General features: G+C 47.0%; 1 protein-coding gene across 1 annotated transcript in view; it reads left to right on the top strand.

Moving 5' to 3' along the window:
- Positions 1–12075, top strand: part of LOC138300643 (programmed cell death 1 ligand 1-like) — a 202208-nt gene extending 190133 nt beyond the window's left edge. The window contains exon 6 of the mRNA XM_069240275.1: positions 9559–12075. Coding sequence (XP_069096376.1) covers positions 9559–9578 — 20 coding nt within the window. The 3' untranslated portion in view covers positions 9579–12075. The remainder of the gene's footprint in view (positions 1–9558) is intronic.
- The last annotated feature ends 10444 nt before the right edge of the window (positions 12076–22519 follow it).

Genomic DNA, 22519 nt, shown 5'->3' with positions numbered 1-22519 from the left:
GAGACAGGGACAATGGCTGCCATCAGTGCTGAGGCCAGAGTTTGCAGGGTTCGATGAAGGGCAGCCTGACCAGAATGAATGCCCTCCAGGAATGCATTTGTGTGTTGCAATTCCCTTTCTACACCCTGGATGGCATTCAAAATGGTAGACTCCCCAACAGTGAGTGACCTGAGGAGGTCAATGGCCTCCTCACTGAGGGCAGCAGAGGTGACAGGGGCAGGGGCTGAGGTGCCTTGGGCGAAGGTGATGCCCACCCTCCTGGGTGAGCGGGCACTGGGTGAGCGGGCACAGGGTGAAGGCTGAGGGGCTGCTGGGAGGGCAGTGCTGGTAGGGGGGGTGGCGGCTGTACCTGTAGAAGTGGGGGGCACAGATTTTGCCGCCACCACAAGGGAGCTCCCATCGGAGGACGAGTCTGTGTCGCTGGTTGCTGATCCTGTGACCGCCGTGAAGCTCCCCTCGCCCTCCGTCCCACTGGTGTATTCCGAGTCTGTGGTGTGGCCCTCCATGGCCATGTGGGATGCAGCTCCCTCGTGCTCCGGTGCCACTGTACCTCCGCCTGATGATGCTGATGCACACAAGAACAGGGAGACCACAAAAAGGGGGGGGGACGACAGAAGAAAGACAGGTTGAGTGCAAGGCTTACCGCTACCGTTGGCGGACAATACAGACACAGAAGCCCCCTGCACTATACCGTGCTGTTGGGCTCTACAGATGCAATTCCTGGGATTTATCCCACGTGGCTATAGTCGACATCTGCACACATAGATGACACAGGGGCATGTATACCTGTACTTGGCACTCTACAGAGGTGGGGTGGGATGCCACATGGCCTGCATTACGGAGGGGCCTAGCCTACGTAACTCGCCCTGGCCTAGGGAAACCCACAGCCCTCCTCCCCCACCCAGACACCTTCACTGCGCGCAAAGTCTGCTGAGTGTTGTTGTACTCACCCCCTTGTGTCTGCTGTGATGCCTTCAAGCGCCCATCCAACTCAGGGTAGGCCACCGCCAGGATCCGGAACATCAGGGGGGTCATGGTTCGACGGGCACCCCTCCCACGTTGGGAGGCCATCCCCAGCTGAGCCTCCGCCGTCTTCTTGCTCCAGCGGCGAATGTCCTCCCATCTTTTCCGGCAGTGGGTGCTCCGTCTGTGGTGGACCCCCAGGGTCCGGACGTCCTTGGCGATGGCACGCCAAATATCCTTCTTCTGGTGGGCACTGACCTACATGAAATGTACAGGGGAAGAAGAGAAGTCATTACCAACTGCACCGTCGAAGTGAGTGGCCCACATCCCTAGCCTTGCCATGTGGCACATGCATTCACAGTCCTTCATGCACGCAGAACTGTGCCCCCTTCCTTCTTACAACCAGCCCTCTCCACACAGGCATAGCCCATACAACGTGCTCCCTGTGTACTACTTACCTGTTGGTCTGGAGGACCGTAGAGTAGCGTGTACTGGGGGAGGACCCCGTCCACGAGCTTCTCCAACTCCTCTGCAGTGAAGGCAGGGGCCCTTTCCCGGACGCACGAGCCATTGTCTCTTCCAGACCGAGGTCACAGCAGCACTTGCAGTGTAGGTCCTCTCCTGTTGAAGATCAGGCATCGAGTGATTGAAGTGATAAAAAATGGCGGTCACGTCCGCGGCGGTGCCTACAATCACCGCCGGCGTACATCGTCAATGGCTCCTGGGACCCATAGGGTCCAATGTTAACCAATGCAGCATCGCGCCGCGGTCTTACGACCGCCTACCGCGACGGTGTACAACGCCAGCGCAGTTACCTCACATCCCATTGTCCCACTTTACAGGTCAGGCAGCCGCCATTTCAGGGGCCCACATGGCCTGATTCACAACTGCGTCACACAGACCTAGGCCTTGTCGCACAACACAAATACAGGGCAGATTCTGTGTATGAATGGTGTTCTATGTAGACTGTGGGTACATACCTCTGAGTTGTTTGACTCTGTGGTCGCTGTTGTCCTTCCTAGGCACCGTCCGCTGGGACATGTGAGGAGATGGCAGAATCCTCCGGTGTACCGACCGCTGGGGGACCTGTTGACAATGGAGGAGCGACACTTGACCATCACTTACAGGTTTGACCGTGCCACTATCCAGGAACTGTGTACACAGTTGGAGCTAGACCTGATATCAGCAATCCGCCATCCCACAGGGATCCCCCCTCAAGTGCAGGTGCTATCAGTGCTCCATTTCCTTGCAAGTGGGTCATTTGAAACAACAGTGGCCATGGCATCAGGGATGTCCCAGCCTATGTTTTCCAACGTGTTGTCCAGAGTGTTGTCTGCCCTTCTGAAACACATGCGGAGCTACATCGTTTTCCCTCAGGTGGAGGATTTGCCTACAGTGAAAGGTGACTTCTATGCCCTTGGACATATCCCCAACATCATAGGTGCCATTGATGGGACCCATGTAGCTCTGGTCCCCCCCCACAGGAGTGAACAGGTGTACAGGAACCGGAAGAGTTATCATTCCATGAATGTACAGATGGTATGTTTGGCAGACCAGTGCATCTCCCAGGTAAATGCTATGTTCCCTGGCTCTGTGCATGACGCCTACATCCTGCGGAATAGCAGCATCCCTTATGTGATGGGTCAACTCCAGAGGCACCGGGTGTGGCTATTAGGGGAATCTGGTTACCCCAACCTGTCATGGCTACTGACCCCAGTGAGGAATCCCAGGACCACGGCAGAGGAACGCTACAATGAGGCCCATGGGTGGACTAGGAGGGTGATCGAACGCACCTTCGGCCTCCTGAAGGCCAGGTTCAGGTGCCTCCATATGACAGGTGGTTCCCTATTCTACTCACCAAGGCAGGTGTGCAAGATCATCGTGGCCAGCTGTATGCTTCACAATCTGGCTTTGCGATGACAGGTGCCTTTTCTGCAGGAGGATGGTCCAGATGACGGTGTTGTGGCAGCTGTGGAGCCTGTGGACAGTGATGAGGCGGAAGCAGAGGATGAAGACATTGACAACAGGGACTCAGTTATCCAGCAATATTTCCAGTGACACACAGGTGAGAACACATTCCTGCCTACTACAAGTACTTTCACACTTCTACCTCTATCCTGTCTGTCGATTTCAACCAGTATATGGTCACTGAGTTGTACATTTCCATTACGGTTTCACAGGTGTGGTTACCAACGTGTGTCATCTGCTTAGATTCCTCATGGAATTGAGATGTGTGACATAGGTATGTTGACATTCCATTTGAAACAGCATTTTGTCACTGTCACTGCTAATACACATTTTCAAAATCACAGACTGACTCCAGATTGTTTTGTGCTTCAAGGGTGTTTATTGAAGTGCTAAATATTGGAGGGGAGTGCTAAAATGGTGAGGGGTGATGGTGGAGGAATGTCCATGGCAGAGTCCAGTCTATTAGTCTCACAGGTGCACTGCCCATATGGGCATAGGAAGTGGAGCTGGGGCAGTTCCAATATGGACAGGGTTACAAAGTGGGACAGTGGGATGACAATCAGGGTGGTCTCATTTCTTGGCGGGGACTTGGCATCATGCTCTGTCCTGTTCCTGGATCTCAGGGACCGCTTGCGGGGTGGTTCTCTGTCTGCAGCGGGTGGTGTGCTGGTGTGGTGGTCCTGTGGTGGTGCCTCCTGTCCACTAGCGCCGGCGGAGGTGGTGGGAAGTTCATCGTCCAGGCTAGTGTCAGGGGCCTCTTGGAGTGCCACAGTGTCCCTCCTGGTGTTAAGTATCTCCTTCAGCACCCCTACGATGGTGCCCAGGGCGGTGCTGAGGGTTCTGAGTTCCTCCCTGAAACCCAAATACTGTTCCTCCTGTAGGTGCTGGGTCTCCTGAAACTTGGCCAGGACCGTTGCCATCATCTCCTGGGAGAGGTGGTATGCTCCCATGATGGAGGAGAGGGCCTCGTGGAGAGTGGGTTCCCTAGGCCTGTCCGCCCCCTGTCGCACAGCAACCCTCCCAGTTCCCCTGTGTTCCTGGGCCTCCGTCCCCTGGAAAGTGTGCCCACTGCCACTGCCCCCAGGTCCCTGTTGTTGTTGGGGTGGTGGTGTTGTAGTTTAGCAGCGATTAGATTAAGCATTAGCAGAAGACATCTGTATTTAGTAACTATTGTGAACATTTTGTGGAATCCATTTTGTATTCATGGCAGCCATTTTCTCTGCCACATGCTGCCATGTTCTCACCATGTGCTCTGTCCTACCTTTCTGTTAACTACTCTTGAAATCTGCCTAGTGACAAGTTATATTTAGCATCTCCCACTTTCGCACATGCTCAGTAAGGTCTGCAGCTGTTAGTCCTTGAAAACTGTTAGCTCCTCCTACCTGTCGACTGTGCATTTTCCACATGACCTTACATGTATCTTGCTTCTATAATTGTACCACCTCCTTTTCGCCCCTGCGTGGGTATAAAAGGACCATGCTCTCTCAGTTCAGTGTGCTACTTCAAGCATTACCTAAGGGTGCTGTTTGAACTGTAGTACCACCTCATGAGGTTAATAAACTTTGTCTTTTGTTTCAGTTCCTGTGCCAACTTCTTCCTACATGGTCTTAGGACTTTGTGCAGAGAAAGGTGAACCCCTTGCACTAGTAGGCCTTGCTGAGGCTTACTTCAACAAATTGGCGCCCGAACAGGGACTCATCGGTGACTCGGATGCCCAACGGATTGGTTGCGACGAAGGATTGGGATCTCGCTGCGGACGATCAATGCCTGAGGAGACCCGAGTCTTGGCAACCACGGCGTTTTTCCCTTCTTTCTGATTTGACCATCCAGGTGGCGCCGGTCCTCGACTGAGATCGTTTTTGTTCATTCGTCATGCAGTGACCATTTGGTCGATTTTAGAACTTGGCAGTTGGAACCTGGACACCCTGTGATTGGTAAGAGCCGTTTTACGGCACTTGCTGTGGGTTTTGATGCCTTTGTTTGGTAATGTAGTGTAGCACTACTTACTGTGGCTCTCGTGTTTTGGGTGACTAGTCAATTTGTGTCTTTTGAATTGATATATAAATTGCAATTTATATAGGCAGGTAATGAGGAGAATTTTCTCCAATTTAATTTTGATTTGAACTGAATTGCGTATTTTGCACTATTTTTGGCATGCCTGTTTTTAGCGCACTTCGTAGGATGTGTTGCTTTTGTAATGTTACCAATTTGAGACGGGAAGAATCGCAACCGGCAACCCCAGAGGGGACGCCAAATAGAGATATGTATGTTAAACATGGTCTTTCTTCTATAATGTACAGCACATTATGGAATAAATACACTCGTGCGGATCCTGAGTTACGTTGGCCTATGCATGGGTCATTTGATTTGCGAAAGATTGAGTATGTGGAACAATGTATGTGTAAGCAAAAGTCTAGGCAAGATATGTTTGACTGTGTACGAATGTGGGAGAAAGAAGTGCGTGGACGAATGAAGCGTGAGCAAGCCTTGCTTGAGAAAGAGCAGCGGAAGAATGTATATGTGAAAGCATTGGAAATGAGAAAGAAAGAAATAAATGACTTGAAGGAGCTAGAAGAGAAAGAACGTAAATTACAGGTAACTGGCCAATACACCGTTAGGCAACCTCTCTATCCTATCCTTAATAAACCACATGATGATTTATTGTTACTAGATCGCCCTCCACCTCCGTATGTCGTCCCTTCTGCCCCTCATGAGTTAGCTAAGGTCTTCAGTTTGGAGCAACAGAAGATGCGAGACAGTCGCTCTATGTTGCCTGCTGACTGTGCATCTGAGCTTAGATCTATTGCTCGTAAAACAATTCGTAGCGTTGTCTCTGCTTCTGAACTTTTAGACAACATGAAAGGGTGGACGGAAAAGGAGCAGCTATATTTTACTGAGGCATTTGGCTCAGAAGTTATTGAACTATATTGGAAATATTCTGATGAGTTAGAGCCCGATGATGTAGCAGCTGATCATAAACAAATGCGTGATGGTCTTTTTGTTTGCTCCCAGGTGGCTGATGCAATCAGGCGTTTGGTGAAATTATGTGTTGCGGCAGTCCGCTTGCAAGAGGAGAAAAGGGCTGTGGACGTAGTTGCACGGACATCTCAGACCGGTGGGGTGCAAGCTTCCATCTACGGAACAGATAAGACTATGATAGTTCACGCGAAACCAATGCGGGAGGCCGCGCCTTTGTATGTTCCTCCTAAAGGATTGGGTACAAGTGATGATAAAACTTCTGTTGATGCTAAGGGTTATTTTATTTATAATTGGGTATATACTCCTTGGAATAGGGCAGATGTAATGGCACTTAAAACAGCATTACCTGACCCGCGGAAAAATCCAGCCGCCTTTTATGAGGAAGTTGAGGGAGCAATTAGTTCTTGTACTATGACTTTGGCTGACATTGATTTATTTTTCGTATTGATATTACTGCCAGATATGTGGAGAACTGTTCGTAAAATTGATGATCGTGCAGTTTTGGGGGCGTCATGGAAAGATATAGAACAGATGGACGGGGATAGGGAACCTGCGAAAAAGACATATCAGTTGATTCTAGATCTTCCTGCAGCCATATTAGTTAAGTTAAAAACGATTATGCCCCCTAAAAAGATAGATTGGACTGTTTTAGCGTCTTGTAAGCAAAAGGCAGATGAATCGGTCTCTGATTTCTTTACACGCTTTGAAGAAGCATTTCATGATTTTAGCGGTCAGTTATTGTCAGATGATACGGGCAGACATTTGTTTGTTGATAAATATGTTGCAAATCTGTTACCAGGAATAGCTAGTCATCTAAAAGCTAGTGAAAGTTCATGGACTACCTCTACTCCGGTTTCTCTTTGGACTATGGCTCAGTATTATGAACGTCAGGAATTAGAAGCAAAAGGTAGCGAGGACAAAAAGATTAAAGAATTAAAGATGAAGGTTATGTTGGCTCAAGCTTATGGTCCGCCTTTTAGAGGTAGTGATAGAGGTGGACGTGGATCTTATGGTTCTTCTTACACTCGTTCGAATTTGTCTGTTGATCAGTGTGCGTATTGTAACAAATTTGGGCATTGGGCTGCCGATTGTCCAGCACTACGTGTTCTGCAGTGTTCACATGATCGGGGACAAATGAGAAATCGCTCAGGATATTCAGGACCTAGAAGAAGCACGAATGATCATGCTAGGGTTGATGCTAATGTATGAGGGTAGGATGGGTTTAACACTTTTGATAGACGGAACCAATACCAGATGTCTAACTATGTGCAGCCTGATTTCCAAGATGCTGCTTATGCATAGGATTGCCTAGGATGGGGTAAAGAATCAGTTGAAGTTCCAATAGATCAGAGGGGTCCCTATGTTACAGCACATGTTTTGGGTTCTACTGATCAGTTTCTGGTTGATACAGGAGCTACTTGTAGCGCCTTGTCTAAACAACTGATTCCAAGGGCTCCCCTGTCTGGCTTAACTATTACATCGATAGGTTTCGATGGAACACCTTCCCCTAGCCCATTGTCACAACCACTTGCATTCCATGTTGATAAATTTACTGCTCCATGTCCATTTTTGCTTTCTCCAAATACACCAGACAATATTGTGGGTCTTGATATGCTCCAGTATTTCAGGGCTACAATACGATGCTCTCCTGAAGGGGTGCGTGTTATTTTAAATGATAATCATCCTGTGATGGAAAGAGTTTGTCTTGTTAAAGAGGATATTGCATTAGCTTCACTCCCTAGTACTTTTTGGGCTACTTCAGATACTGATGTGGGACAAATGATTATTCCACCGGTACATATTAGTGTCAAGGAGGGAGCTGTATTGCCACGTTTGCCTCAATACAAAATTTCACAGGAGGGTGAAGAAGCACTCACACAAATTGTGCATGATCTTATTGCAGTTGGAGTTGTTGAGGAAGTTCTATATAATGTTTGTAACAGTCCGATTCTTTCTATTCTGAAAAAGGATGCTGATACTAGGATTTACCGATTCATTATTGATTTACGAGAAGTCAATAAGATTGTGATACCACAATATCCTGTGGTATCTGACATCACGACACTCCTTACTTTGGTTCCCCCGACAGCAGCTACGTTCTCTGTGATAGACTTGAAGAATGCTTTCTTTTCGATCCCTGTTCATCCTGACAGACGATATTTGTTTGGTTTCGCTTTGAATAAACGATCATATAGATTTTGCAGAGTTCCTCAAGGCAATACGGAGAGTCCAAGTATTTATAGTCAAGCGTTAAAACGACAACTTGATTTTTTTGTTTTGCCTGAAGGTGTGGCTCTCATACAATATGTCGATGATATTTTGTTGGCGGCTGATACCCCTGAGCAATATGAAAAGTGCACTTTGTCCTTACTTTCTTTTCTTGCTTCACACCATCATAAAGTGTCACGAAAGAAATTGCAATATTGTAGACCAAAGGTAACCTATTTAGGTCACCTTTTGTCTAAGGAGGGCCGTGCACTTACATCAGATCGTATTCAAGCAATTTTAGACAAACCAGTACCCTCTACTCAGAAAGATGTTCGGGCATTCCTTGGTCTCACTTCTTTTTGTAGGCAATGGATATTAGGGTTTTCACACATTGTCAAACCTTTGCTAGCACTTTTGACTAAAGATACTCCAATGCCCCTCCCAGGGACAGATGAATGTGAGACTGCGATGCAGCGAAGTACTACTTCTAAGTATGTAGTGAAGTCACAAGCTGAACGTTGGCATAATGCTAGACAAGACGTATTAGATATACAGAAATCTGCTTCTGTGAAAGAACGTGAGCAATGGTCTGAAGATGGAGAATTGGATGATGAGGGCTGTTGGTGGAATAAGCAGATGGATAAATGGAAATTGCCTATAGCTTTTGTACAACCTATGGTTCAGATGGCACATGGGCTGGCACATGTTGGAGCTTCAACAATAACGAAGTTGCTTACGCAAGTTTGGGAGCATCCAGAAATTTCCAGTACAGCTAAGAGAGTAGTACAGTCTTGTTTGATCTGTTTACAACACAATCCTGGAAAAGGGACACGTACTCCTGCGGGAGGGTTTGCTACACCAACTGCACCTTTTGAAGTTCTACAAATGGATTATATTCAGCTTGAACGCTGCAACAATTTAAAGTATGTCTTGGTGGTGGTTTGTGCCTTCAGTAAATGGCTAGAGGCGTACCCCACAAAGGATAATACTGCCATTACCACAGCGAAGGTGCTTTTGAAAGAATGTTTCCCTAGGTTTGGTGTTTGCAGACTTTTATGGAGTGATAACGGACCTCATTTTGTTGAGGAAGTTATTAAGTATGTCCTGAAAGGATTAGGGATCAAACAGAAGTTCCATGCGGTTTTCCACCCACAATCAGCAGGGTTGGTGGAAAGGTATAGTGCTACTTTGAAGCTGAAGTTAGCGAAGATACAGGCTTCCACATCCTTAACTTGGCCGGATGCATTACCGTTGGCATTATTGTCTATTAGGTCAGTGCCACACTCTCGACTCGGCCTTAGCCCATACGAAATAGTATTCGGAAGGCCAATGAATATTTGGGGAGTTCCTAAGCCAAAATCTGTATATGATGTACCTTGTGTCCTGATGAATGATTATTTGGCACAGTTAACCGACAATTTGGTTTCTATTCATCAACAGGTTCGAGAAGCACTTCCTGACAGATCTACAGGTGAAGGCCATGAACTCCGACCTGGTGACCAGGTGATGATTAAGTCCTTTGAAAGATCAAGCAGCTTGGAACCAAGGTGGCGAGGCCCAGAACAAGTGCTCCTTGCGACAAGGACAGCAGTTCGAGTGACGAACCGAAAGAATTGGGTCCATAGTACTCACTGCAAGAGAGTGCTACCTACCTTGGTGGAACCTGCTGTGCTGACCGATCATCGAGAGATTTTGACTACGCAGAAAGGCCGTGCTATATCACCTGACGAATCTGCAGAGGTCTTCCCGGACCATACGACTTCTTGAGTGTTGCGATATAATTTGAGACTGAGGAAAGAATCAGAATTTTTTTTTAAACAAACTGGTTGAGCTACCGCCCTGGGTTAGTGAAACGGAGAGCCAATGTGGCAAGGGGGGGATCAGCCATGCATTAGAGTAGTGACACCCGTCTTGGCCCGTGGTGAAGAAATCAGTGGCTGCCCAGGGATAAGAGCTCCAACGATTGTTTTTAATCCATTTCTGAAAGGGTCAATTATCACTGTTGCTAAAATGAATAACAAACTGATCATTAGTACTATGGGGTTTGTTGTTGTTTTGGTGGTTACAGCAACAATCACCTGGTTTGTTGAGAAGAAGGCTCCTGCTCGTGAGTTTTTTGTTGCCACTACTCCAGTACCAGAGGATCACTATTACTTTACGCTTCTCTATCAGGAGCAGAAGCACCGTCAATCGTACTTCAATAACACTTTCATTCAGATGTTGCATCATACTCATAATGCTACAAATATTACTAACTGTTGGGTATGTGGAATGATACCTGCGATTCAAAAGAAAGGAGGAACACCTTTCATTCCTCTTCCTTTTTCACACAATGGTTCTTGTCAAGCTTGGTACACGCTTTTGTTTGCATCTGGAAAATGTACAGAGGGCGGACTTCTTTTTCGCCCTAATAAAGTATACTACCAAGACAAAGATGGGTATCCCCAAGCCAAAGGAACTAAATGGGAATGGGAAGAGTATCAACCGGACAATGTTTCAATACCATCTGTCTTCACAAATATAAGAGACTCTGACAAGAAAGAACAATTTGTGATTTCTGTTACAAAAACTAAAGCAGATTTATGTATACGTAGCATTGGGCGAATTCCAGTAGGGATAAGCGATTGCTCCTTGATTTTAACTATTGAGGGTGTAAATAATAGTCGTTTTACAGCTTCACATAATACATATTTTTTTTGTGGTAACTATGGATATTACCAACTACCTGTTGGGTGGTCAGGTGTGTATTATGTATCTTTTCTATTACCCCCTGTGTTTTTGGCCCCTGCATCATATCACCGAGATGTTAAACTGTTCAATGACATCATTAACAATAGATATAAAAGGGAAATAAGTACAATTGAGGTAGACCAAACAGATACTAGCCTGCAACAATATGTTGATTTTAATTAGGATTGTTCCCCTTTGTGGGTGCTGCGTTAAACAGTAGGAAAGTGAGACGATTGACTAGGGTTGTGGAAGCTGTTACCAATCAGGCAGCTCTGGCACTTGGGAATATTACTGAGGAGCTCCAAATTGCGAGGATTGTAGCGCTCCAAAATCATATGGTACTAGATGTGATATTAGCTGACCGAGGTGGTGCATGTCGCATCATCGGTAGTAGTTGCTGTGTTTTTATTCCCGATCACTCACCTTCAGTATATGATGCAATATCTAAATTGCATAAAATTGCTGCAGAAATCCACACAGAGACTGGTACTTGGACTTTTTCTAGATGGTTTTGGGCTCTTGTTTCCGCCTGGGGCTGGAAACTACTGACTATCCTGTGTGTAATGATTGCAATATTTTTCACATGCTGTATCTGTATTCAGTGTGGTCCAATGTTCTGCTCCACATGTATTACTGCTTGTATGCCTGCCAAAAGAAATATTACAGAAATGAAAGAACAACATATGTGAGCATAAATATACAAGATGAATATTTAGATTATCCCAGAAAGACAAATGTCTTCAGTTAATGCTGAAAGGGTCGTCTGTTGTAGTTTAGCAGCGATTAGATTAAGCATTAGCAGAAGACATCTGTATTTAGTAACTATTGTGAACATTATGCGGGATCCATTTTGTATTCATGGCAGCCATTTTCTCTGCCACATGCTGCCATGTGCTCACCATGTGCTCTGTCCTACCTTTCTGTTAACTACTCTTGAAATCTGCCTAGTGACAAGTTATATTTAGCATCTCCCACTTTCGCACATGCTCAGTAAGGTCTGCAGCTGTTAGTCCTTGAAAACTGTTAGCTCCTCCTACCTGTCGACTGTGCATTTTCCACATGACCTTACATGTATCTTGCTTCTATAATTGTACCACCTCCTTTTCGCCCCTGCGTGGGTATAAAAGGACCATGCTCTCTCAGTTCAGTGTGCTACTTTAAGCATTACCTAAGGGTGCTGTTTGAACTGTAGTACCACCTCATGAGGTTAATAAACTTTGTCTTTTATTTCAGTTCCTGTGCCAACTTCTTCCTACATGGTCTGAGGACTTTGTGCAGAGAAAGGTGAACCCCTTGCACTAGTAGGCCTTGCTGAGGCTTACTTCAATAGTGGGTTATCCTGGGTTCCCTGTAGTGGTGGACACACAGCTGATTGACGTATCCTGGGTACGGAGGTATGGGCCCGCTGGGTGGGTGCTGTGCTGGTGTTACCAGATGGTGGAAGGTCTGTGGTGGCCTGTGACTGGGTGTGGGGAACCGACTGTCCCGAGGCCCACGATGGTCTGGGCTGGTCAACTGGATCCAGTTGAACAGAGCTGCTGTCATCACTGTGGGCCTCTTCTGTGGGTGGGGTAGAGATGTCTGGACCCTCCTGTTTGGTGACGTTGGGTAGTGGTCCTGCAGGGGTGTAAAAACATGATTATTGCATCTGTGTGTGTCATGGTGTGCAATGGGAGGGTGAGTGTGTACCCCAGTGCTAGCATTCCTGTGTGTGGGCTTGTGTGATGATGGTTGAGGGGGGTGTTATGGGTATGTGCAGTGGGCATGCTTTAGTGATGGGCGTCCATGCTTTGTTGTGTCATGCAGGGCTTGGTGTTGGGATGGGTGGTTTGTGTTAGTAGTACATATGTGAGGAGTTGGAGTGATAGAGGAGGGGGTGAGGGTGGGGGTGTGTGATAGCATGCAGGTAGGGTGGGGGATATGATAGTTAAGATTTGACTTACCAGAGTCCATTCCTCCACCGACTCCTGCGAGGCTCTCAGGATGCATAATAGTCAAGACCTGCTCCTCCCATGTTGTTAGTTGTGGGGGAGGAGGTGGGGGTCCGCCGCCAGTCCACTGTACCGCAATGTTGTGTCTGGAGACCACGGAACGCACCTTCCCCCGTAGGTTATTCCACCTCTTCCTGATGTCGTCCCCATTTCGTGGGTGCTGTCCCACTGTGTTGACCCTGTTGACTATTCTTCGCCATAGCTCCATCTTCCTATCTATGGAGGTGTGCTGCACCTGTGCTCCAAATAGCTGTGGCTCTACCCGTACGATTTTCTCCACCATGACCCTGAGCTCCTCCTCCGAGAACCTGGGGTGTCTTTGCCGTGCCAAGGGGTGGTGTAGGTGATGTGTGGGGTGGTGTATGTGGTGATATGTAGTGGTGTGTGGTGTTTTGTGCGTGGAAGTAGTGTGGGTGATGGTGTTGTGTGCCTCTGTATGGTGGGGTTGTCTATGCTGTGCTGTCTCTCTGGCCTTCGTCTAAATTTTTAGTCGTAGGGGTTTTTGGGTGATGTGGGTGTGTGTTTTATATAGATATGATTGTGTGGGAGGGGTGTGTGTATGTGTATCAGGTGTGTGTATTTCGAATTGTCCAATGTGGTGGTATTTTGGAGATGTGTGTGTATTTTGAGCGCGGCGGTGTGTACCGCCAATGGGATACTGCGGTTGGAAGACCGCCGCGTGGATTCGTGGGTCGTGATAGCATGGGCGTATTTCTGTTGGCGTGACGGTGGAGGTTTTGTTTTCGCCAGTTTATCACTGACCTTTGGTGTGGCGGACTTGTGTGGGTGTCTGAATTTTGTCGGATTTCGGGATGTGTGTCATAATAGCTGTGGCGGATTTCCGCGGCCACGGCGGTGTGTTGGCGGTCTTCTGCACGGCGGTAAGCGGCTTTTACCACCAACGTTGTAATGACCCCCTATATGTCTTGCAGGAAATAACCTACCTGCAGTGATAGTTAATTTGGCAAACATTTTTTCTTGTTTTTTTCTCCTTCTCTTATTTCTCTGTAACCTTCTAGATTCACCAACTTAGCTCAAACTCAAACAGCCCCCCTGTATGCCCAACCTACTTCCAATTCCTCAAGTATAGCAGGGTACAGTGGCCAGGGACTAAGGCAAAATTGAAGCACATATAGGTGAACAGGAGGCAACCAATCACACATGGGAAATCTACAATGAACTTCAGAAGCTGCTGAAACAATTGGATGTACACCCAGAATCAGCAGAATAATTCAACAGTAGTGAAGCACTGAAGTCCTGTCCAATGGCAGCCACGCATTGTCACCACAGTCTGTCACTGTGTCTTCACCACGGAAATCTAAATCTGTCCCTAGAGCAGCCTTCATGGCTGGCTGTGAATCTCAAACAGGACCCGGACCAAAAACACAGGTCTTGGGGCCACAGATCACATGTCCTGGTGAAAGCACTGCAGACAATCCAACTCAAGCAAAGAGCTGCGCACAGTGATGTGAGTCACATGATTCAGAATACGCATGGCACGAAAGTGCAGAGGCACAAAATCAGTCATATTTGTCTATGTTGGCCATCAACCAGCAAAAGACTTTCAGTGGCATGAGCTTTTTCTGCAGTGTTTTGTTGCTGACCTTCAACTTATCCTGTATCGAGAGTACACAAATATCTTGTAGATATGTTATCTTTCTCTCAGTAGTGCTGTTTCTAGTAGGTGCAAGTCTGTTGGCCTAGTTAGTAGAATAAAAGGATGCCTTAGATCAAGCCCGGAGAGTGACAGTTATCTCACCCCGGAAGTGACATCAATTCCGTTGCTAGCACATCTGGGCCCTCGGGGGGCCTCCCCGAAAGTGTTACCACATGACTCTGTTGGGTCACGTGTGTTCTGACATCACCCTAGTCATGTGTTCCTGGCCCTACCAAGTGACTAAGGGGATGTCAATCCACAGGGACCCAACATGATCTGATGTAGAGGAGTAGGTCCCATTTTTTTGATGCATATAATGCACATATGGAGCTCCCTAGGCAGCCTTTTGCAAACCCAGGAGACCCCCCCCCCCCACAGAAAGAGATTGCTCCGTAATTATGAAGAGATACAGGCACCTCATCAAAAAGACTCCCCCTAGTGATGGTTTAAACACTATCGATAGGTATTATTGTTGCATGACAACAGCGACAATGGAGCAGACCGCACAGCAGAGAGGCATTAAAGAGGGTGGTCATGACTTCACTGGTTTTGTTGAATAGCTATGCCACTGATTTGAATCACTCAACGTCAAGGATATGCTGCAACCGATATCCCCTATTAAGGAGTCCAGCAGCGACAGTGAAGTCTTGAGTAATGAAACAACGGCTGAAAACAATTTCATTGAAATGGAAGGTGGTGAAGAATCTATAATAGGTCCTAACTCACTGGTCTATGAAGATATGGGGTTTCGGTTTCTGGAGGAAACAGCTCTGGAGGCTGTTGTTGTGCATCAGTCGCACTCAAACTCTGACATCAGTTATGCCTCGATGGATTTCAGCGGCTCCCAAGATTTCAGAGCCCAACAAAAATTACAGGGTTAGCAAAAATCATTATAAACACTTACTCAGACCGTATATAAGGCTAGTTTTTAATTTTTAACTAATGGTTTGTCTTTCTTTCTTTTTTGAACCATAGAAAGCGTCAGCAAAAAGTGCCAGTGTTCTAGGGGACGAAGCTGATTGTTAATGTTGATAATATTTACTGCTTATACTGTTCAAAACAGACTGAAAGTTCCACAATCCAAACCAAAGAGCAGCGTAAGAAATGTGTTTGCATCCATAAGATCACAGATTTTGAAAAGAAGTTCCAGGCATACCCTATGACAACATATGGCCTTTTAATTTAAAGGATTTGCTGTGATTGTTGTGAACATGTGTCCTAAACGTGACTTTTATAACCTCTGTTACAGTCATAAAATGAATGATCTGCAGCAGGAGGCTCATGAGTGTCTATACACCTCATACCTGTCAAGAACAATCCCTCATATATATAACTTGCTAGACCAGCAAAAAGTATGTAAACTGTTATGGCTGGAGTATGGTTTGTTAGAGGAAATGAAAAATGTCCATCCTGATATGATCACAGACTTGTCGACCACGCTCAAAGAGATCCAATGCTCATGCGAGTCAAGCTCAAAACTCACCCATATGCAAGGGTTGTGTACGTATTTTGTTAGATGGATTGTGGAAAGGGCTATAGAAAGGCATATGTGCAATATTTATTTTAAAAATAGACTACGAGTCAACACCTTAGCTCCACGAAAACTGTTAAAAAAAATTATGAACCCCACGGTATTGTGTCATTAGTGTATTATTTAATGATCCATACTTACTCATTTTTAGGACAATCATCAAAATGTCAGGGCACAAGCTGATTCTGAGTTCTGTCCAGGATACATATGTGTTGCCAGATTGATACATATGTTGCTTAAAGAGAGAATAGCTGAAATACAACCTGCAACTCTGCGCTATCTCGTGCTCGTATTCCACTCATTGCGATGCAGTGTGACAGTCCCACGTGCATAGCCAACTAGTGTGTCAAATTGTGGCTACCTACAATGGATGAATAATGAAGCGCATTCAACTCCATATGTGGGAGCTAATACTACCTCCGACTATCAACTTACGTAGTCTCTTGGAGCTTTTGACTGGAGATTCTTTCAGAAATAAAGGAACTGAAAGACTGAGAATTGTATGATCCTATGAATGCCCTCAGTATCCTGAGTGTACAAGGTTCTAGAAAGGGTGACGGTGAAGTCCTATCTAGAGCTGATAAACTTATAGCTGTACAAATTTCAAAACATATGCTTTGCAACAAATTATCTGCCAGCCTTCTAGTAATGTCTGTAGTATGTGCTATATTATGTGAAAATAGTGAAAAGCTTGTAATCTTTCTAACAACAGTGACAAGATGTGTACCATGAAACTGTAAAGTATACCCTGTTTATGTGTTGCTAACATTCTTTGGCCCTCATTATGACATTGGCGGTGAATGCTGCTTACTGCTGTGCTGATGGCTGCCAAATTACCGCTCCACTAGCGAATATCCCTTCACTATATTATGACACACACACACACCAATCCGACAAAATACAGCCACATACACAAATCCGCCAGCCCAAAGGTCAGTGCAAAAGTGGCGGTCTTAAAACCCACACCTCTACGCCAACAGAACAACGCCAATCACATTACAACCCACGAATCACCACAGCGGACATTCAAAGGCGGTAAACCATTGGCGGTACATACCACCCTGCTCACAATGGACACCCACAGACAAAACAACACCACATTGGCCAATACTAACAACACACACCTCACACCCATACACACATCACACCCACACCACTATAAAACACACACCCACATTACCCACAACCCTTTACGAATGCAATTCATTGCCACCAGACTGAGACCAAGACCACTGCGACAATTAGACACACACACACCACTCACACCCATACACCCCTCACGCATTCCACATCACACACCCCACCACATTACCCAACACACTCTCACTCACACACATCACAGAACACCCATGGCCCCACAAAGGCATCCCCGTTTCACTGAGGAGGAGTTAAGGGTCATGGCGGAGGAAATCGTCAGGGAAGAACCACAGCTATTTGGAGCACAGGTGCAGCAAATATCAGTAGCAAGGGAGATGGACCTATGACGAAGAATCGTGGACAGGGTCAATGCAGTGGGACAGCACCCAAGAATAAGGGACGACATTAGGAAGAGGTGGAACGACCGACGGGGAAGGTACATTCCATATCAGCAAGACACCATCCCGCTGTACAGAGGACTGGCGGTGGACCCCCACCTCCTCCCCGACAACTCACAGCATGGGAGGAGCAAGTCTTGGCAATACTGCATCCTGAGGGACTTGCCGGAGTTGGAGGAGGACTGGACATTGGTAAGTCAACCTTTTGCAATTATCACCCCCATACCTGCATGCCCTCACACACCCACACCCTCACTCCCATCACTCCACTCCATCCCACACACTCCACCATCACATCACACTAATCCCAATGCCAGGCCCTGCATGCTGTACCAATGCATGGACACCCCTCCCAGCCCTGCATGGACACTCATCACCAAAGCATGCACAGCATAGGGAAACTATCATAACCACTATACATCAACATACGCAAGCAAAAGCTGGCAGGGGAACAACAACCATAGAGGGGAAGCTACAGAAAGACAAATGTCAGACACCTGAAGCACAATACATCATTTACATCCCCACAGGTACCCCAGCCAATGTCACTGGAGAGGATGTGCCACCACTATCTAGTCCCCCAACAGAAGAGGCCGACAGTGATGACAGTAACTCTGGACTTCAGGATCTGATGATCTACCTGGTCCATTAGGGACCACTGGACAGTCGGTCACCCAAGCCTAGTCACGGACCACCACAGAGCCTCCCCCATCAGGAACCAACACCACAGCACCCACCCAGCATACCCATAGCTCTGTCCCCAGGACACTTTAATCATCAGTGTGCCCACCTGTACAGGGATGTTAGGGTTTGTACACAGCAAAGAGCATGTCCCCTCTCACTGCACTAGTGGGTTCTGTAATAGCTCCCTTTTAAACTTACTATTGAAAGCCTTTCTTGTTATCTCACCTTCCCCCCCCCTAGGCTTCTGTGTATGTTGTTTAATGTGCTGTTTTGTTTACACATTGGGCCTTGCTTTTACCAAGGCTTCTTTAAAACACTCCTCTCTAGGCCATGTGTTAATCCAACTCATTTGCATAATAACTGAAACTCTGCACACCTTTCAAGAACATGTGCAGCATGTGAGGACCACACCCAGCTCTTCAAACCACACCCAGCTCTGCACACCTTCCAAGAACATGTGCAGCATGTGAGGACCACACCCAGCCCTTCAAACCACACCCAGCTCTTCGAACCACACCCAGCCCTGTCTATAAAAGGCATCCCCCGAGCCTCACCCAGTGCTTGTGCTCGTCTACCTCCCGCTTACCTGAGAACAGATCCCTCGGCGCTGGCACTCCTGCTCTTTACAGACTTTCATTGCCTTCAATGGGCGCAGCTGCTGGCTCTTCCTTCTTCTGGTTTCCGGTTCCTCCTTGCTTCAGCCTCTCTCCTATGAGTAACCTGCAAAAGAGAAAGAAGACAAGGTTAGACTGATCAGTATCTCTTGCCAGCAACAAGTAAGTGCAAAACTTTTTATTACCTGAGGGAGCTTTGACTGCAATTTCTGGATTCGTGTATAGACAGTTTGAGGCGAAGTGCCTTCCACGAGCATTGTGATTCAGGCTCTTTGTTGCAGGAGTATTTTGCGGAACTTTGTGAAGTGGACATTGTTTTTTTTCATGGAACTTTTGGGAATCGAACAGTGGAAACCATTGACAGCAAGGCAAACAGTAAATCAAGGACTTGCACAAATTACATGCTGTATTTTGATGTAAAAGTACAGTATTTGTTTTATAAAAGATTCTGGAAATATGGGAAAAGTGAGTCAGCTATTGGGAATTTAGGTTTTAGTTATATTATGTTGAATGTTTGATATTGGTAATTCTGATAACGGTATTTGTTTAATGTTTTAGAAGCTTTACAGTAATAGAAAACACATCCCAGAGCAGTAACACATTCCAAACCTGGAAACTAGAGACCAGGATCCAAGAGGTACTTTTAGAAGAGAATTTCTAATAAATAAAGGGATAGTCAGGAACCCATTTAGGAATAGGTTTCACTTATCTGTTCTTTATTTATGTTTCATTAGGCACCAGTTTCTACAGAAGTCAGAAAGGGCCGCAGATTTGTGCAGCACTTCAACAGTGGAAACGCAAGAACGGTGTTGTCTCTCTTTTTTTTATTTTATCCACTTCCCCCCTTCCCTTGAGCTTCTGTTCTTAGTGCACTGTTTTAAAAACTAGTGTGCTGGAACAAGCAGTTTCAGGGTGGGGTCGGATTGTCTTCAACCTCCATCAGAACTGAACAAGAACTCAGGTGAGCTGGGCTTTGACAAGGGACCCCAGGCCACACCTCGTACACAAGACAATCAGGGACCTGGGGTCACTGGCAGTGGGCACACTGTTCAGGGAACAGAAGCACAGGCCAGCAGGGACACTGGGAGGACCAAGGTGTGCCAGGAAAGGAGAGGACCAGGGAACCAACTCTCCGGGATGCACTTTCTGAGATCCTGGGAGCCCACCAACATTCCCAGGACACGTTGGGCCAGATCCTAGACAACGTGCAGGAGAACAGGCGGCTTCAGGTGGGACAGTACCAGGGGATCAGGGAGGACTTGCAGGCCATTAACACCACCCTGATTTCCATAGCAGGGGTGCTGGCAGACATGGCCAACATCATGAGGGAGACAGTGTCACACCAGAGGGCCCCTACCACTAGCCAGTCATCTGAACAGCCCTCCACTTCCGCTGCCGCTAGTGGCCAGGATTCCACGCCACAGGACCAACAGGCCACCAGCACTCCTCCCCCTGCAGAATGTGAACCACCCTGCACACGTTCCCTGCGAACCAAACAGAAGCCAGAGACACATGCCAAAACCACTGCCAGGAAATGAGACTCTCCTGATTGTCCCCATTGTGTCCCACTCAGTCACCTTGTCCACCTTGAACTGCCATTGCTCCCCTTCCTATTGTCCCCATGGACAATGCACCTGTGCTACAAACAGACTGGAACAATACCCAGGACCTTCCTCCATCATCACCCCATTCCATTGCATTTTCCCCTCTATATTTTAGCACTACAATAAACACCCTTGGACAAAACTCAACTACTAGTATTTCATGTATTGCAAATTTGTATTGATTGAAACAGCTACAAGCATTGCAAAAGATCAGTACATAGAATGAGCATAGAATTAATGACCTGTAGCTGGCTGCTGTGAACACACCAGGAGAATGTGTCATATCACCAACATCTGCAAAATGTGAATATCCAGAGGTAACAGTGAGTAGGGCAAAGAAGTGTGTAATGCCAGCATGGCAATGCCACACAGAATACAACAATAGTTATAGAAATGTAAAGTTGTACTGTCTCACCTGTGTGTCACTGAAGTATTGACGTATCACAGATGTTCTGTTGTCCACATCCTCTGCCTCCTCATTCTCACTGTCCTCAAGGTCCACTGCTGCCACAGGGGCATCTCCGGTCTCCTCCTCATGCAGAAAAGGTACATGGCATCTGAGGGCCAGGTTATGCAACATGCAGGATGCCACTACTATCTGGCAGACCTTCTTGGGTGAGTAGCACTGGGATCCACCTGTGAGATGGAGGCACCGGAACCTGTCCATCAGGAGGCCAAAGGTCCTTTCAATGATCCTTCTGCTTTTCCCATGTGCCACATTGTAATGTTCTTCTGTCCTTGTCCTGGCATTCCTCACAGAGGTCAGCAGCCATGATAGGTTTGGGTAACCATAGTCACCTGCAAATATTGAGGGACAACATTTAGCCACACACCATCCTATATGGCCAACACTATAGGCATACACCAACATATACTGGGTGGGAACCAGGGCTCACCTATTAGCCACACCCTGTGCCTTTGTAGTTAGGACATCACATTTGGGATGCTGCTATTCTTCAGGACAAAGGCATCATGCACCGACCCAGGATACTTAGCATTGACATGGGAGATGTATTGGTCCGCCAAGCACACCATCTGCACATTCATGGAGTGGAAGCTCTTAAGATTCCTGAACTCCTGTTCATTCTGGCAAGGGGGCACAAATGCAATATGCGTTCCATCAATTGCACCTATTATATTGGGGATATGTCCCATTGCATAGAATCCAGCCTTCACAGTGGCCTGAACCTGGTGGGAAAGCAATGTAGCTGCACATATGTTTTATCAGGGCAGTCAACACTCTTGTTAGCACGTTTGTGAACATTGGCTGTGACATTCCTGCTGCCAAGCCCACTGTCACTTGGAAAGGACCAGTTGCCAGGAAACGGAGCACTGATAGCATTTACACAAGAGGGGGGGATACCAATGGGGTGACGGATTGCAGATATCAGGTCAGGCTCCAATTGGGCACACAGCTCTGGGATTGTGGCCCTGTCCAGTCTATAGGTGAGTATTATGTGCCTGTCCTCCAATGTAGCCAAGTTCACCAGGGGTCTGTACACAGGGGTATGTCTCCCTCTCCTATTCATCATCAGCGGTAGGTACCTAAGAGACAAAAGAGTGAGTAGGCTGTCACAAACTGAACAATGGAGCCACAGCAGCAGTCCGCAACGTGCAAACATGGTAGGGGTCAGTGTAATTAGTGAAGTATGTGCCTTTTCATCCTGTGACGCAGCAGTAATCAATAGGCCCGTTCACCCCCCTGAAAAGGCGACTGCTTGTTCTGTGTGGAGGGACAGGAGGAAGTGAAGTAATGCCGCTGACGTTGTGCACCGTGGTGGTAGGCGGTCATGAACCACCGTGCAATTCCTCATTGGTTAATGTTGGGCCCTATACTGTACAGTGGCCAATGGTGATCTACGCCGGCAGTGATGGTATGCACCGCTGCGGATTTGACCGCCATTGTCTATCTCAATCCTCACTTGTTTCCTGACCTTTCCATAGGACAGAACCTACACTGCATGTGTTGCTGTGACCTGTGTCTGGGAACTCACCATGGCCTGTGTGACCAGGGAAAGGGCCCCAGCCTTCACTTCTGAGGAGTTGGAGCGACTG

This window comes from Pleurodeles waltl, chromosome 1_2 (genome assembly GCF_031143425.1).
Source record: "Pleurodeles waltl isolate 20211129_DDA chromosome 1_2, aPleWal1.hap1.20221129, whole genome shotgun sequence".
Classification (NCBI taxonomy): Eukaryota; Metazoa; Chordata; class Amphibia; order Caudata; family Salamandridae; genus Pleurodeles; species Pleurodeles waltl.
This window is presented reverse-complemented; position numbering and strand designations above follow the sequence as displayed.